The sequence below is a fragment of the Bathycoccus prasinos genome, assembly GCF_002220235.1.
Source record: "Bathycoccus prasinos genomic : Chromosome_3".
Classification (NCBI taxonomy): Eukaryota; Viridiplantae; Chlorophyta; class Mamiellophyceae; order Mamiellales; family Bathycoccaceae; genus Bathycoccus; species Bathycoccus prasinos.
The window spans coordinates 112,322-128,473 of record NC_024006.1 but is presented as its reverse complement, the minus strand read 5'-3'; the positions used below and the strand labels follow the sequence as shown (position 1 = coordinate 128,473).

Below are 16,152 nucleotides of genomic sequence, written 5' to 3'. Positions count from 1 at the left end.
AGAGAGAGAGAGAGAACGAACGAGAGAGAAAAAGAGAGAGAAAGAACTTGAGAGAACGAGAGAGTCCTTCAACCAAAAACACTTGAACCGCAAAAGCACCACTTTTTGCAGAGAAAAAAAACACAGAAAACTTTGTCTCTCAACACATCAAATGGCGAGCCCAGAAGCGGCGGCAATCTTGAGAGAGTTACAAGGGAAAAACGGGAACGGGGTGCGTGTTTAATTGTTTGTGTGGTTGTGTTTTCTCTCTTTTCTTTCTCTCTGATAAAAGAAGCGCGCGCAAAGTCCGCGAAAGATTCTGTTCCTTTAAACGAAGTGACTCCTTATCTGAGGAGGGTGTTTGTGGATCCAATCCGAAACATTATAAAGCGCGACGAATCTTTCTCTCTCTTTAGTATTGTTCTATTTTCCACGAACGAGAGGACGACAAAAACGATTCTTGCTTCTTCTGTCGTGCTTTCTTCTCTCGTCGTCACCGAATCTCTCGTCGTTGTTTACCACTCGTTCACGTAAAAGTCGTTTTTGCGATCACACCTGTTCTGACCTTTTGAGACCTGTTTTGACACACACCTTACCAAACAGACGTGCGTGGACTGCTCGACGAAAAATCCACAGTGGGCCTCGGTCTCGTTCGGGTCGTTTATATGTTTAGAATGTTCCGGCGTTCATCGCTCGTTGGGGGTGCACTTATCGTTCGTTCGCTCGGTCGGGATGGACTCGTGGAACGCGACGCAATTGAAGAAGATGCAACTCGGAGGGAACGCGAAAGTGAATCAGTTCTTGGCGAAACACGGCGTTCCGAAAGACGCGCCGATACACTTGAAATACGACTCGGCTGCCGCGGAGGCGTTTAGAGAGAAAATCAGAGTGGAAGCGGATGGAGGGAAGTACGCGGAACCGGCGAATATTCCGAAAGGTTTGAAGCAAAATACCGGGGAAACGCCGGCGCATCAACGAACCGGGTTCGAGAACGGACAAACGCTGGGGAGTTCGAAAGGGACGACGGGAATGGGAAGTCGATCGAGCCAGAATAACTTACAAAAAGGGGGAAGCGGCGGTGTTAGTAATAATAATAATAATAATAATAGCAATAGATCGGAGTACTCCATGGCGGAAATGGAAGCGTCGGCGTCGAGAAAAGAAGCTTTTTTCGCGCAGCAACAGGCGAGAAACGCGGCGAAACCGGAAGGTATCGCGCCGAGCCAAGGCGGGAAATTCGTCGGTTTCGGATCGCAACCGCCTCCGGGGAGAAGTAAGAGCAGCGCGAACGACGACGTCTTAGGAAGCATGTGGAACGGTTTGAGTTCGGTGACGAAGTCGTTGGCGGATACGACGTTATCGGCTGCGCAAAAAGCGAAAGAAGCGGCTTCGCGCGCGGCGGATCAAGAGTCCATGGAAAGCGCCAAGCAAGCCGCGAATAAAGCGGGTAGTTGGTTTTCCTCGGCGCTGAGTTCAGTAGCAACTGGGGTGTCGAGCTTAGCTTCGGATATTCCGAAAACGCTCGGGGCGGACGATTCGAGCGGCAACGCGTTTCCGAGACCGGAAGGGTACGTCGATTTGCGCCCACCGAAAAGTCCAAACTCGAGATTTGTCGGGTTTGGTAACGACGACGAATGGGGAGACAACGCCGGAGGCGACGAAGAGGACGAAGAGGACGAATGGAAACCGGCGTCAAAACAACCACAACAACAACAAGGAATGAGTTCCAATAACGCGTCAAAATCGTCCATGAACTCAATTTCAAGCAATTCTTTATCCAACTCGCAACCGAAGAAGCAAACGCAACAGCAAAAGCCGAAGTGGGACAACAACAATAACGACGTTGACGACGACGACGATGACGCCGATTGGGGCACGTAAAATTTAGTAAGAATAATAATAAGAATAATAATAAGAATAACAATAAGTGCTTCGTTTTAGTTTATATCGCGTGATACGCTCGTGTGATTTGATGAAAATTACTCTATTCTTTTAGCAGCTATACCTCTAACAAAGAAAGCTCTTCTATATATATCAAGCTTCGAAATCAAAGTCTTGTTCCGGTTCGGCGCCTACTCTTTGCGCCTCGGGCAACGCTAAGTTTACATCAACCGTCCTCGCCTTCTTCGGCGGAGGCCCGGGCGGCAACGGCGCCGCGATCGCTTGCGCCGGCTCCTCCCTCGGCTGCTCCCCGCTCGCAATCAACAACTGTCTCTCTTTCTCCTCTTGTATTTGTTTCTGTCTTTGCCTCGCCGCGAACGGCAACACGCCGTGAATATGTCCCGGTCTCCCAATCAAACACGCTTCGTTCGGTGGCGGCGCCGGTCCAGGCAACCGAATATGTTTATACCTACAGTTCGGTCCGTGAATACAAAACCCAAGCTTATACATGTTGCACTCTTTCACGTCGTCGTTGGAGTGTTTATACGGACAATCCGGTTCTTTACACTCGCCGTACTTGGCAAAGTACCGGCACGTAGGCATTCGCTCTTTATCAAACTGGTGTAAAAACCCACACTTGTCGCCTTTCATGCATAAATTCCTCAGCCAGTGTCTGCACACCGTTTGTCGGTAATTCTTTTGCGCTCTCGGTTCCAGCTGGTCCGACGGTGCTAACGTCGGTGCGAGCGTTTGCGTTTTCAAATCCGTCTGCTCCAGGTTGTCCTCGAAATCGAATTCTAAATCTGCCATTTTGATGATTCTTCTTCTTCCAATTCTTCTTCTTCTTCTTTAAATAGTATTTCTTCTTCTTCTCAAAACCACGCGCGATAGATAGCTGTGCGTATAAAGAAAGAAGCTTTAAAGAACGAGAACGCTCTCTTCTTCTTCTTCTTCTTCTGAATGCCTCTTTCTCTCTCTCTCTCTCTCTCTTTGAATAAGAAGAGAAGTGTTCTACACTCTTCTCTATTTCGTGTGCTCTAAAAGTGACGATGTTTTCTCGCCTGCGCAAAAGTGTACGAGTTTTCGCCTCAAAATTATTTTTTCAGAAAAAAAATCGACAAACGAATTTCTCGACACACAGACGACAGATAAAAATAATGTACTCTTCTCATCATCATCACGCTCTTCTGTCTGCGACTGTTCCTCGTTTTTGTTGTCGTTGTTCGTCCTCAAAATCGGAGAGGAAGTTGAAGAAGTTAAGTCGACGGGAGAGCGTCTTCTTTTCTTTGGTTTTGGGGAGTTTTTTCTTCTCACCATCGAGTGATGCTGGAATGTCATCGAACTCTTTGTTGGCGTTTGCTTTTGACGACGACGATTCTGAGTACAAACTGTTTACGGGGAAAGCGTCGAACGTCTTTCAATTTGAAGTGCCCAAGGATTGGGTGATCGCCATCGACCGTCCGGTGGAAGAGAAACAGAAGAAAAAAGCAGAGACGAAAGTCGTCGTCGGACAATTCAAGACGGTAGATACGCTGTCGGTGAGATTAGAAATCGCGGACGAATCGGTGCGAAAAGCGTTCGCGCTCGCCGAGGATAAGAAAGACGCGAAATATATCGAGCAGGAGTTTACGAAGGAGGAACGAGAAGCGGCGGCGGGGAAGATTGCGCAAGATGTGATCGTAGGCGTTGAAAATAATCGGAGCGGGGTGATGAAGTTTGTGAACGTTGGAGATGAAAATGAAAACACGACGAAAAGGATCGAACGCGACGGGAAGGCATATTACGTGTTCCAATCGATTAGCGAAGTTTGCCGAGCGGAAATCACGGAGATTGGTGGCGGAAAGAAGATATGTATAGGACCTAGGGGCGATGAGATTGATACCATCGAGAGAAGAGCGATGACGGTGGTCACAGTACCAGACGCCAACGACGGCAGTTACTTCGTTTTGAAGATGAGCGCAAAGGTGGACAGATGGGAAGAGACGAAGGAAAAGTTCGAGCGCGCGGCGGAGACGTTCCGGATGTTGTGAGTAGATGTGTGATCAAAGAAAAGCGTAGAGATTAGGAAATTGCACGGATAGAAGAAGAAGTAGAATGTATTTTTACTAGTATTAATATTTATAACGTCTATTGTTGTTGTTGGTTTTTAAGATGTTCTAGAGCCGCTTTTTTATACTCCAGGGCGCAGGAATCAATGAACGTGGCGAACTCGTCGCTATCTTTGAAGGATTTTTTTACATCGTTCGATACCGCATCCTCGACTTTTCGCGAGATGTGACCGTACACTTCACCTTTGATAACATCTAATTTAGTATCATTCATCAAAGTTTTCAAAGCCGGCTTCAACTCGTCCACGTTTTCGAAAATTTTCTTCGCGCCAAAGACGTACACCCCTAATCGGGCGCGCGATAGGGAAACGACCAAACGACGCACGTCTCTGAGATGACCGACGTGTTTCGTTCGCACCAACGATAATAAAACGATATCGTTTTGTTGCCCTTGATACTTATCAACGGTGGAAATTGAGGCTGGCGGTCCAAAAAGCGGGTGCGAGTCGCATCGCGCTTTGAAGACATCTCGCAAGAGATGTTTTTGCCCTCGATAGGTTGTTAAAATCGATATCGATTGCGCTGGATAGCCGCACAAGCGCATCCACTGGTACAAAGAGCATAGATACTCGGCTTCTTGGACGTTTTGGAAGTAATGCGGTTGTGGGCACGATTCCGGCGCGAACGAAGAACAGTCGATAAACTGAGCGACTTTCGCCATGCCAGCGTTGGCGAGCTGAAACCGCTCTTCCGTAGAAACGTGCGGTAAATCGTCCAGCTTCTTGTATCTCCAACTGTATAGTTTTGAGATTTGTTTTCTCGTTCTACCCTGTGCATCTAAAACGATATTTGGAACGCCGGAACGCACCAAACGGGCGAAGCAGCTTTGATCCATGTGACAAAACTTTGAAAACGTTTGGTTCTTGACCACCGGCGGTAATTGATTGTGATCGCCAATCATCACCACTCGCTTCAATCGCGCGTGACCATCGATATCTTTCGCTCTTTGCAACGCCATAGGAATGAAACTTTCAATTTCAAGGATTTGCGCGGCCTCTTCGAAGACGACGGTATCGTATTTGAAGTTTACGTCGAGAAAATCCGAGCGTTTCAACGCGGCGTAGGTGCACGTCATGGCTACGATTTTTGCCTGTTTCGTGAGCAAATATTCCGATCGGTCTTTCGGCATTTTCAAAAGCTCTAAGAAGCGACACTCTTCGAGTTCAGTGAACATTTCAACTAAATGACGAAAGCATCCTTTCGCTTTGCGAATGGCATATTCAAGGTTAGCCTCCGAAGGGTCGCCAAACAAGTTCTCGTACCCTCTCGGAACATCCGCGAAAAACTTTGCAAACGGAAATTGTGTTCGAATGCGCTCGTGAGAAACTGGCGTTTCCTTGTTATTTAGAACGAGCACGGAAAATCGCTCCCATAAGGCCAGGACTTTTGATTTCCAAAAGAAGCCAGCCGTTTCGCACGTCTCCGCGGCGTTCGCCAAAGTTTCATCGATACTCATGGCAAGTTTCTCGACGATTTCCAAAAGCTCTAAGCGCCTGCGCAACATGTAATCAACGCGACCAGTTCGGGAGAAGTCTTTATCTGTCGATAAATCTTCTTCACCGCGTCCGAGACGTAATAGATACCGTTCCGGAACGTCGCGAATCATAATCTTCTGAAACAAATCGTTCAACGCCGCGTTAGAGTGAGTGATGAGCACGACTCTTTGATTCGGGTTCGTATGGTACAAACAGTGCAAAATTTGAGTCGCGACATCAGTCTTACCGGTACCAGGAGGACCGACGATTAAGGTCAACCCTTCACGAACGCCAGATTTGACAGCGTCGACTTGCGTCGGCGTAAACCGAACCATGTTTTGATTCTTAACATCTTCCGGGTATGGACCTGGATCTGGCGGAACGTACGACTCGACGTTGACAACGTTACTGCTCGCATCCTCTTCGTCAATACCAAAGGTTACTTTGAACGGCGGGACGGGTGTTGCTGAATCGAAAACAATCTTCTTCCCCGGGAAGGATTCGCGCAAATGCGCTTCGTCCAAAAACGTATCTTTGAAGTCAATTTTCGTTCGCTTTTTATTGTTTTCCGAGTCTTCTAGCTCCAAGGCATCTGGAGATGCAGACGATGGATCGCCATAGCCTAAAAACACATCTTGTAACCATTCGGGCGCGTTCATATCCTGGTTCAAGCAATCGCGAATACACGCCAGAATGGCTTTAAAATTGTTCTCTTTCGGTCTTCTGCGAATGACGCAGTTGAAATTTTTGTACATCTCGTGCACTCTTGCGACATCTCCATCGAACGTTTCCAGATCGCGTTGGTACTGCGCGCAATCTACTTCTAATGTGAACACGCGATCGTAGCCGGACGGTTTCTTTGGCCCTTCGTCCATCGCATCCGGTGGCGGCGGAGCTTTGACAACTTTCGCATCTTTCAGCTGTTCCGGGAAACCTTCGTTGGCTGGGACCCCTTCTTCGTCGCGAATGTCAATAATTTCCGCACCTCGAATGTACTCGACGTTCTTCGCGTCACCATGTTTCGCGTCTTGTTTTGCATGAACAAGAAACACCACATCGAATCGTTTCAACTCATCCCATTCTTTAAAAACGTCGTCGCGAGTGGCTGAGAAGTTCAAGCGCATCTTGATTCGGACCTTGGACGGTTTTTCTTCACCAACATTGGGATTACCAATATATGTAAATTCAATAGCCTCTTGTCGCGGGTCATCTTTTGCAATCGCCATGGCCATTCGCGCCCAGCCTCGAAAACTTTTACCGTCTTTTGAAGGTTGCATGCGTCGCACTGCGTCGGAGACGTCGTCTCGAATTTCGTGCGTCGCTTCCAAGCGAAACAGGTTGAAGTTTCGTAAGAGGTAATCTGAAAAGGTCAAAAATTGTAAGTTTAACTTTGGCAACGCTAACGGTAACGATTTCATCCTGTTCTTAGCGCTCTTGTTGTTGTTTTCGTCCTTTTTCTTGATGTCGTCGAACGGAACGAGAGACTCGTCCCATAAAATGTCTTCGGTTGGATACAACGGTAATTTGTTCACCATTTCTCTTCTCGATCGACGTTTTTCAAAGTGAAACGAGATAACATCGATTAAGAATTGGTCCTGGTCCTTCTGCATAAACTCAACATCGTTGGAGTCATCGTTCGATGCTAACTTTAACTGATCGCAGCACAGTTTACGCAACTGGTCGCTTTCCAAGTTTTTCAAATGTTTCGTCAAACTCGAGCGCGTTTCAATCATTCTCGCGGAGGACAACGCGAGCTCTTTCAACTCATCCGGCCAATGCTTGAACAATAAGCGTTGAAACGCGTGAGTGACTTTTGAACGTCTGGATTCCATCTCTTCTTCGCTCAATGCGTCTCCCGTATGGTCGTCGACTTCAAAATCGTAGAAATCTTTTGCCATTTCCAAAAGCTGCTTCAACAAATTGACGTTTCCGTCGGCTCCTTCCTCATCGCTTCTCATCTCGTTTATTGTCAGGTTTGCCTTTACGAAGATGTTTGCGTCGCCTAAAATCGCACGCACAAATCGTCTCGTGGGAAGTTGCGAGAGCAAATCGACGATGAATTCGAGGTAATACGCACAAAATGCCATCGCATTCTCGCTCGCGCGCGCAACCGGTAATGTATCCAAAAACACTGTGGTGAGATTGGTCAGCCACGAGTTTCGTCGTGATTGCATCTTCGTCGGTTCTTGCTTCGCTTCCTTCTTCATCAACTTTTGCCATTTCTTTTGCACATCGACTGGCGCGGAATTGAGTTCCATCTCCAACCTTTTTTCTTCCCGAGCTTTCCATATCTGAATAGACACTAAGGGCAACGCGCTTTTACGCGCCATATCGTTCTCTAACGCATTCATTAACACGTTTAAGAAGCGAACAACCGTGGTCATTTCCACAGCAACTTCAGGACTATTCTTTGTGACGTTCTCGAACGCGACATTCGTCAACGTTTCCACGAGCATTTTCAACGCCAACGCGTTTTCGCCTTCCTCATTACCACCGTCGCCACTACCGCTACCACTACCACTACTACTATTACTCAAAGTCGCAAACGCATCCGGCACGTTCATATTTCTCGCTTTATGCACGATACATTTCGCAAACGCTAACGCGGTATTCTCGTCTGGATGTTCACTTTTACTCGTCGACGCGAGGATTTGCGGCCACACCGACCTTTCCAGAAATCCTTCGTCGATGAGTTCTTCAACCACCTTGTCCTCGCACGCGCCTCTCTTCATGGTCGTCTCGTACGTTTTCCGCACGTCATCTAAATCATTCTTCGCCGCTTTTTTATCCGCCGAAGTAGTATTAGGAGGAAGAATAGGTATAGGCTTTTTTTCCTCCTTCGTTTTTTCACCTGTTTCACCTCCTCCCGTCTTCTCCTTCTCTGGCGGCGACGACAAAAGTCTCGGTTTCTTCGTCTTCTTTTCGTCCTCTTCTTCTTCTCGAACGACGACGACATGTGTTGGTGCTTCTTCACTCTTCCCTCTTTTATTCGTCGTCTTCTCTTTCGTCGTCGTCGTTTTCGCGGCTTCTTCTTCTTCTTCGTTTCCCTTTAACGACGACGATCGAATCACATTCTTCAATCGCGCGATTAAATCTTTCTTCAACCCATCCGTGGGTAACTTTTTCTTCTCCAGTAAAGACTTTAACTGTTTTACGGTCAGTTTGGACAAGTCCTCCTCCTCCTTTTCTTCGTTTTTGGACGAAGAAGGGGTGGTCCCTTTTACCGTCTTCGTCTTCAAAGTCGTCTTCTTCTTTGCTGCCGCCATTATTTTGAGTCGTTGTTTTATGGCGATTTCTCACAGGGAAAAAGCGAGAGAGAAAAAACGTTCGTTCTTCACATATGTATCCTAATACGACGCTTGTATAATAACACAGAACTAAGAAGAAGAAGACAAAGAAGAACTGAAAAAGCAAATACTAAATGTCATCCGCGGCGGTCCTCGGCATAGGCTTCGCGGCGACCGCGTTAACCGCTCGACAACTCATCCTCGCCGGCGAAGCCTGGATGCTCGCACCACCAAAATTGAAGCAATTTTACAAAGGTGGATTCGACGACCAGATGAGTCGACGAGAAGCGGCGTTGATTTTAGGGATACGAGAATCCGCCGCGAAGAATAAAGTGATGGAAGCGCACAGGAAAGTGATGATGGCGAACCATCCAGACGCGGGAGGGAGCCCGTTCGTGAGCACGAAAGTGAACGAGGCGAAAGAAGTTTTGCTCGGGAAGAAGAGTAAATCCTTTTGATTCGAGAGATGAGTTTAGTACAGATAACAACAACGCTCGCGTCATCTCAATCGACATCAATCGAGAGTCAATGCGAAGAATAAGTAGCAGTAGATGAGTAGGATGCGTAGCAAAATAGCAGCAAAGTAATACACTAATAATTTAAAACCTATTCTATTTAGAGTACAACACAAACCTCTCTCTCTTTCTCGTGCGCGCGCGGATATGATGTGTTGACTTATGAGTAATTCTTCTTCTCACTTCCACCCGAAGTGTCTCTTTGTCGTTCCGTCTTTATCCCCCGTGGTCCTCCCATCTAACGCGTCTCTCCACCTCTTCTCTTGTTTCTCTAAACTCGCTCCGTCTCTTTGCGAGACTTCTTTTAATAAAACGCCCAGTCGTTGTTTGTTGACGTCCGAGACGACGCGCGCGTCTAACCCGCTTTTCGCTCGTAGTTTTGCCACCGCGTGTGCATCCAATTGAGGATTGGTGAACTTCTGCGTGCCGTACCAGAGCAAAGTACTCGCGCCGAACGTGCTCGCGATGAAGGTGAAAAAAAGTGGACGCGAGTCCCGAGTGGATCGGACGATCGTTCGCCAAAGTGGAGAGGCTTCCCAAATGAAAGACATTCTTCTTCTTCTTCTTCTCAGAAAGAGAGAGAGAGAATCACCTAATACGAAATCTTGTGACGTCGTCTCGTGTGTGTGTTGGTTCACACAAGAACAGAGAACAGAAGAAAAACGGAGAACACGGCGGTACGAGCGCGGCGAGAAGAAGTTTTTATATGTGCACACAAATATAATATAGTAACAACAACACAACGCGTAAAATGCGCTACCGGCCAGCGGTAATCGTCCCACCGGGAATGACTTCTCTCGATCCGAAAACCTTACCCAACTCTACTAAACAAAAGAACACCGAAAAGAGAACGTAGAAACCAATCAAGCTCCATCCGAGTTTGGCGTGCAACGCGTACTCGTAATCCGATTTGCGAACGGTTAAGCTCAAGACCAAGAGTAAACTGGCGATGGAACCGACTAATAAGACTAGGACGGAGTTGCCGACTTGGACTTGGACGTCGCCGAGGACGATGTTGACGTAGACTAAACTGGCGGCTAAACCGACGAGTAAGTTGAACACCGGTCCGGCGAAGCACGCGGTGACCGCCATGGCCGCTTGGCCGGCTTTGGCAACAGCCATGTTGGAAACTAAATCGCCGACGCAGTTGGCCCAGGCCAAGACGGTGGCACCTAAAAATTCTTCCGAAATGCCCGCAATTTTCGCCAACGCGTCGATGATCAAAACCAAGTGTTCCGCGGCTAAGTGCATCCAGACGATGGAGTTGATAAAGGCCAGCATCGCAATCGGTTCCGAGGCTGCTTTCGGGCCTTCTTTTTCCAACTGCAACTTGATGCCAGTCACGACAGAGCAACCTGCAGAGATGCACAAGATCCAAAAGTACGGAGAACCTGGGAAGTTATCGCGGAACATGGCAGTCGCAGACCCAGGCGCGGCGAGGAAGAACAAAGGGGCGAAGAACGCCAACGCCGTGGTGTACCCTTTGCCTAATCGACCTTCACGAATGACTGGCATCGTCAAGGACATGACGAGAAAGATTGGTGTGGTAATTGGCGCCAACGCTTTTTGCGACGGCGTCATGTCGTCCCATTGCGCTTCGGACATGGCCCAGGCGAACGCTCCTTCGAGTAAACCATCCGCGGGGCCTAATCGTAACATTTTCGGTTTCTTTCTTCGCGGTAAATCTGCGCCTTTGTTGTCGTCCGGTCCGCCTTTTTGCGAAGCCAAATCGAACAGCGGCACTTCGCGCGTTCGCGATTTCTTCTTTTTGTTACTGTTCTCCTCGTCGCCATCCAAAGTGAAGACGGGCGCGGAATCTTCGTCGTCGTCGTCGTCGTCAATGCCCTCGTCTTTGAACACCGCCAAGACGATGTACGCGGCGTACGCCGAGGCGAGTAACGTGGTGTGCCACAACGCAATCACACCTTTAATCATAATCGCAAAGACAGTTAAAATACCAATTAAGTACGCGTATACGTCTCTGTTATACGGTGCGGCAGAAACGAGGACGCCGGTTAACGATCCGTCCGAAGCGTTTTTCGTCCTGTCCATCAAAATGACAACCCCTAAGATGACCGTCGTGATGAACAAACCGGAACCTAACGCGGTAGAAACCGCCATATCGACGTCTGGCATGGTACCAGAAGTGACCGCGGCGACTTGCGCGAAAACATCAGGGGCACCGTTTCCGAGTGCTAACAACGTAGCGCCGGCGACTTCGGGCGAAATTTTCAAAATCGTCGCCACTGTTTCAAGCGCGGGACAAAAGAACGCGTCCGCCACGAGCGCGAGTGCATACAAGGAAACACCCAAACCAAACGCATAAATGACGGTCGGAATAACAATACCCGCGTTCGTGCAATACGCAAATTTTAAGTACGGATACAGGTTTCCGCCGCACGCGCGCGTGTTCCTGACGTGTTTGCACTGCGCCTCTCTCGTTAGGCGCTTCTTCGGTTCGCACTTCTTCGCTTTCGACCGGGCGCCTCGTAACGCCGAGCGAACGTCGTAGCCAGATTCCAAACTATACATTGGCGTGTTTGCGACTGGTTTCGGTTCACCATTCGCGGTTGCCATTTGCTCTTCCAATTGCTCGCCTTGCGGGGAAATCCCGGTGATTGGATCCGCCACGTCCGCGGTCGGTTCCGCTAAATCAGTCGCTTGAATCTCCTCCAACGCCATCTGCATCCCTTTCTCCTGCGCAATCGCCGCTTTTTCAGCTTCAATATCTTTGATATCCTCTTTCGCCTCCTCGATGGTCTCTTCACCCGAGGCGACTAAATCAGCCGGCGAATCAAACCCGTCCCCGGTGAGCGCGTCCGGCGCCGCTCCGTAATCGTCCTCGTAATCCTCGTAATCGGCATAAAACGCCAACTCCTCCTGCGCTCTCTTCTCGAACCGCTCTTTCGCTCGGGTTTTCACGTTGGCGAAAAACTTAGCCGCTTTCTTCGCCGCAGATTTCGTAATTTTCTCGTCCACAGTTTCCCCGTCCTTCTCCGCCGCGTTCTCTTCGTCGGACTCGGCAATCACCGCGTCCGCAATCGCGTTCGCCGCAGCTGTTTCCACCGCCAATTCTTCCGCGTTCTCCGATGCGTACTCCGAGTCCGCTTTTTCCTTCTCCTCTTCCGCGATATCCTCCGCACTTTCATCGTCCGAGGTCACCTCTTCCTTCGTCGCCGGCGCCTCTTCGCTCACGTCCGCCGCGACGATAGCTTCCGACGCTTCCGCGTCCGTATTATCCTCCGATTGCTTTGCAATCACCTCCTCGACGACGGTTTCGTCTTTCGTTTGCGCGGTTGGCGTGTGCGCACGAACTACTTCCGAGTGTAACAACGAGTGTTTGGTGTTTGTCGTCGCCGTTGCCGCCGCCACTTCTCCTCCTGCGTCTTCCTCCTCGGTTTCGGTGGTGCCTTCCACGGGTATTAAATTTCTCAACTTTTTCTCAACCTCCTCCGCTTGCTCTTGATCTTCTTCTTGGAGTAAAAACCTCGATCTTCTTCTTCCTCTTCCTTCAAAACGACTGCTCTTGCCATCAAAACCACCGCCGAAAGCAGACGATGAAGACGACGACGAGGATGTTTTTGTTGCCGCTGCTGCCACTTTTATTGGTGAAAATCCTCCTCCATCACCCCCCAAAACAAGAAGAGAAAGAAAGAGAAGAAGAAGAAGAGGAGGCACAAAAACACCAAAACCACCACCCGATGATGAAAACGACTTTGAAAACGGGGACTTCTTCATTTTCACGCAGTTAAAACGCGTAAAGTGTGTGTGATGTGTGCGTGGTAGTGTATATATCTCTCTTCGCCCGTGTGATGCGTCGTGTGAAGAGATTATTCTCTGAAGATTAAGATGAAAAAATTGAAAAGTGGATCGCACAAACAGCAGCAAAGATGATGGATTTTGATGATGATGTTGTTGCCTCTCTCTCTTGTTTTTTTGTTTTTTGTGAGAAAGAAGAGCGCTTTTGAGAAGAAATTTGAGCACTTTTGAGCAAATTTGAGCTGTTGATGAGGAAAAAACATTCAAAAAAACTTTTCTCTTGTTTTTGGACGAAGAAAAGAAAATCATCATTCTCTCTCGTGCACCCATTATATATGTCATCATCATCATCATGAGAAGAGGAGGAGTAGGAGTAGGATTGGGAACTGGATCGTCGAAGAGAACGCGCGGAGGCGATGGTGGCAACGCGGTAACAACAATTTCACGGGGCAAAAAAAAAGATGGCAACGTCTTGGAGATGTTTAAGAAAACGAAAACGAAATCAATGTTGTTGTTGGAAAAAACGAAATCGTCCAAAATCATCATCATCAACGACAAAGAGAACAACGAGGACGACGATGAGGTGATTGTTTTAGACAACTCGGACGAGGACGACGACTCCCCGGACGACGTCAGAGAGAATCGACGCCGAAAGTCGCTTCGCGTGCAAACGTCGCAGCAGCAAAAACAGCGGCAAAAAGAAGAAGAAGAAGAGGATATCGCTTTGACCAGCGACGAGGAGATTGAAGACGAGACTACTAACGATAAAAAGGACACGATGAGAAGAGAGCCGGTACCGCATGAAGAAGTCTCGTCTGGGTCGGACATTGAATCTCCAGAAACGCTGAGAAGAAAGAGACAGAAGAAGAGTCAACATTTTATGAAATCGAACAACGACGAACGACGCGAACGCGAAGAGCGAGAGCGCATAGAAAACGCGAAAGCGATGATGGCGATGGAGAACATCAACAGCGCGAATAATTTAGGAGGGTCGATGGCGTGGACGAGAGAAAATGGGAGAGGGAGAGCGACTGCGCCGCCGATGGTTGGTGTAGGGAACGGACAGTTTGTCAGAGGGGAGATGTTGGCGACCATCGCGAACGGCGGGCAAAGGGAAACGCGAAAGCTGGCACCCACGCACAATACGAACGCAAAAGAAGAAGAAGAAGAAGAAGAAGAAGAAGAACGACACCAACCGGCGAAGAAGAAGATAAAGCGATCGGTAGCGGTAGCAGCAGTAATAGAAGACGTAGAAACTATAGATGACGTCGACGATGTTCCGACATTCGCCAGACCAAGGATGCAAACGACGAATAGAATAATCGCGAGAACGACGACATTCGCAAACAACAACATGAACGCCATGGCTAGCGTTCGAACCTCGAACAAGGATACGGACATGCTCGACGCGGCAAACTACTACATATTTGGCAACGAGAGCTTTCGACCAAACCAAAGAGAAATTTGCGAAGCGTGTGTGGCAAACGAGGATGTGTTCGTGTTGATGCCCACTGGCGGCGGGAAAACTCTGTGTTACGCGCTGCCGGCGGTATGTAGCGAAGGCGTGACGATTGTCTTTTCACCTCTCGTGAGTTTAGTACAAGACCAAGTGAAGAAGCTCGTCTACGAGTTTGACATCCCATCCGTCGCACTGCTGGGTTCCGCGGGAGAAGGCGAGACGAAGAGCGTTTTGCGAGAGCTTTACAAAGAAAACCCGACGATTAAGTTACTCTACGTGACGCCGGAGAAATTCCAAGCGTCGCCGTCCTTGCGCAACGCGTTTCAGAGCTTATTCGAGAAAGGCAAACTGGCGAGATTTGTGGTGGACGAAGCGCACTGCGTTTCCTCTTGGGGTCACGATTTTCGTCCGGATTACAAAAAACTGAGCGAGTTGAAGAAACTCTTTCCGAGTGTCCCGTTAACCGGGTTAACTGCCACCGCGACGGACAAAGCCAGAGACGACGTGTTGAAGATTTTAAAAATTACGAAAACTGCCAAGAAGTTTGTCACTTCGTTCAACCGAGCAAACATCGAATTCGAAGTCAAAGCAAAGGGTGATTTAGCCGACGACGATAAGTTTGCCAAGTGGATCGCGCGAACGTTCGGTAAAAACGATAACGGCATCGTCTATTGCCTCTCGAGAGACGACTGCGTGAAAGTCGCCCAAGCGTTGAACAGCGAAAAGAGAAAGAACCCGGAAACCGCCCCTTCTGCGGTACCCTACCACGCTGGAATGACGGAAAAAGCCCGTCGGGAAGCGCAAGACGATTGGACGAAAGGTAAAGTGAGCGTGTGCGTCGCCACGATCGCATTTGGGATGGGCATCGATAAAGCGAACGTTCGATGGGTTGTTCACCATTCGCCGCCGAAAACGTTGGAAGGTTTGTACCAAGAAATCGGTCGGGCCGGACGAGACGGGTTGAAGGCGCGAGGTGTGTCTTTATACTCTCACCAAGACCTGGGACGCGTTGAAAGATTACTCAAAATGCCGCAAAAAAGTAAAGGTGGGCAAAGTAAGGCCGCTCGATTGGAAAAAGCGCTGCCTTTGTTGCAAAAAGTCAAAGACTACATGGAAGACCGGCAGACGTGTCGACGAGTCGCTTTGTTGTCGTACCTCGGTGAAACGTCGTTCACACATAACGCATGCGGAGGCACGTGCGATAACTGTCGCCGTCGTTTAATGCGTCACCAAGGAGGCAGCGAAGCGAATAAAGCGAGACACGAAGACTTGGTATTCTTCGAAGATCTCGAGTACAAACGACCGAGAGCGGCGTCTGCCGCTGGAGGTAAGGGTAAAAAAAAACGGACGAAGTACGCCTCGAAGACCAAGAAAGGAAAGAAGAACGCGGCGTCAAAACCGAAAGGTGGTGGTGGTGGAAATTTGTTTCAAAACGCGAGCGGAGGCATGTTTCGAGTACGATCGTAATAGGATGCGTTTTACTTTAGATTACTTGTTGTTTTAAACGTTTTTTACGAATATTTTGGAAATCTGCAAGCTTTTGGATAAAAAATGGAAGTGAAACGTCACAGACTCGCGCGCACAGACACACGGATACATAAATACGCACAAAATGTTTGCCACCACACACACCACTCGCGGTGCGCAAGCGACGATGGCCTCCACGTCTTCTTCTTCTTCTTCTTCTTC

General features: G+C 48.7%; 7 protein-coding genes across 7 annotated transcripts; 4 read left to right on the top strand and 3 right to left on the bottom strand.

Annotated features, from left to right (window-relative positions):
- Nucleotides 1–151: 151 nt before the first annotated feature.
- Nucleotides 152–1,860, top strand: Bathy03g00770 (predicted protein; the record flags this gene model as incomplete). Its single annotated transcript, XM_007514058.1, has 2 exons — nucleotides 152–211; nucleotides 583–1,860. 2 exons carry the CDS (start codon nucleotides 152–154, stop codon nucleotides 1,858–1,860), a joined length of 1,338 nt encoding a protein of 445 aa, XP_007514120.1.
- Nucleotides 1,861–2,013: 153 nt separating this feature from the next.
- Nucleotides 2,014–2,670, bottom strand: Bathy03g00760 (predicted protein; the record flags this gene model as incomplete). The annotated part of the gene is made up of 1 exon (XM_007514383.1): nucleotides 2,014–2,670. The coding sequence occupies one exon, from the start codon at nucleotides 2,668–2,670 to the stop codon at nucleotides 2,014–2,016; it is 657 nt and encodes a 218-aa protein (XP_007514445.1).
- Nucleotides 2,671–3,191: 521 nt separating this feature from the next.
- On the top strand, nucleotides 3,192–3,890 carry Bathy03g00750 (predicted protein; the record flags this gene model as incomplete). Its single annotated transcript, XM_007513895.1, has 1 exon — nucleotides 3,192–3,890. The coding sequence occupies one exon, from the start codon at nucleotides 3,192–3,194 to the stop codon at nucleotides 3,888–3,890; it is 699 nt and encodes a 232-aa protein (XP_007513957.1).
- A 97-nt stretch (nucleotides 3,891–3,987) lies between these two features.
- Nucleotides 3,988–8,709, bottom strand: Bathy03g00740 (intron-binding protein aquarius; the record flags this gene model as incomplete). The annotated part of the gene is made up of 1 exon (XM_007514296.1): nucleotides 3,988–8,709. One exon carries the CDS (start codon nucleotides 8,707–8,709, stop codon nucleotides 3,988–3,990), a length of 4,722 nt encoding a protein of 1,573 aa, XP_007514358.1.
- Nucleotides 8,710–8,864: 155 nt separating this feature from the next.
- Bathy03g00730 (predicted protein) lies at nucleotides 8,865–9,188 on the top strand (the record flags this gene model as incomplete). The annotated part of the gene is made up of 1 exon (XM_007514337.1): nucleotides 8,865–9,188. One exon carries the CDS (start codon nucleotides 8,865–8,867, stop codon nucleotides 9,186–9,188), a length of 324 nt encoding a protein of 107 aa, XP_007514399.1.
- An 813-nt stretch (nucleotides 9,189–10,001) lies between these two features.
- Nucleotides 10,002–12,983, bottom strand: Bathy03g00720 (sodium/calcium exchanger protein; the record flags this gene model as incomplete). Its single annotated transcript, XM_007514081.1, has 1 exon — nucleotides 10,002–12,983. The coding sequence occupies one exon, from the start codon at nucleotides 12,981–12,983 to the stop codon at nucleotides 10,002–10,004; it is 2,982 nt and encodes a 993-aa protein (XP_007514143.1).
- A 373-nt stretch (nucleotides 12,984–13,356) lies between these two features.
- Nucleotides 13,357–15,930, top strand: Bathy03g00710 (predicted protein; the record flags this gene model as incomplete). Its single annotated transcript, XM_007514373.1, has 1 exon — nucleotides 13,357–15,930. One exon carries the CDS (start codon nucleotides 13,357–13,359, stop codon nucleotides 15,928–15,930), a length of 2,574 nt encoding a protein of 857 aa, XP_007514435.1.
- Nucleotides 15,931–16,152: the final 222 nt, after the last annotated feature.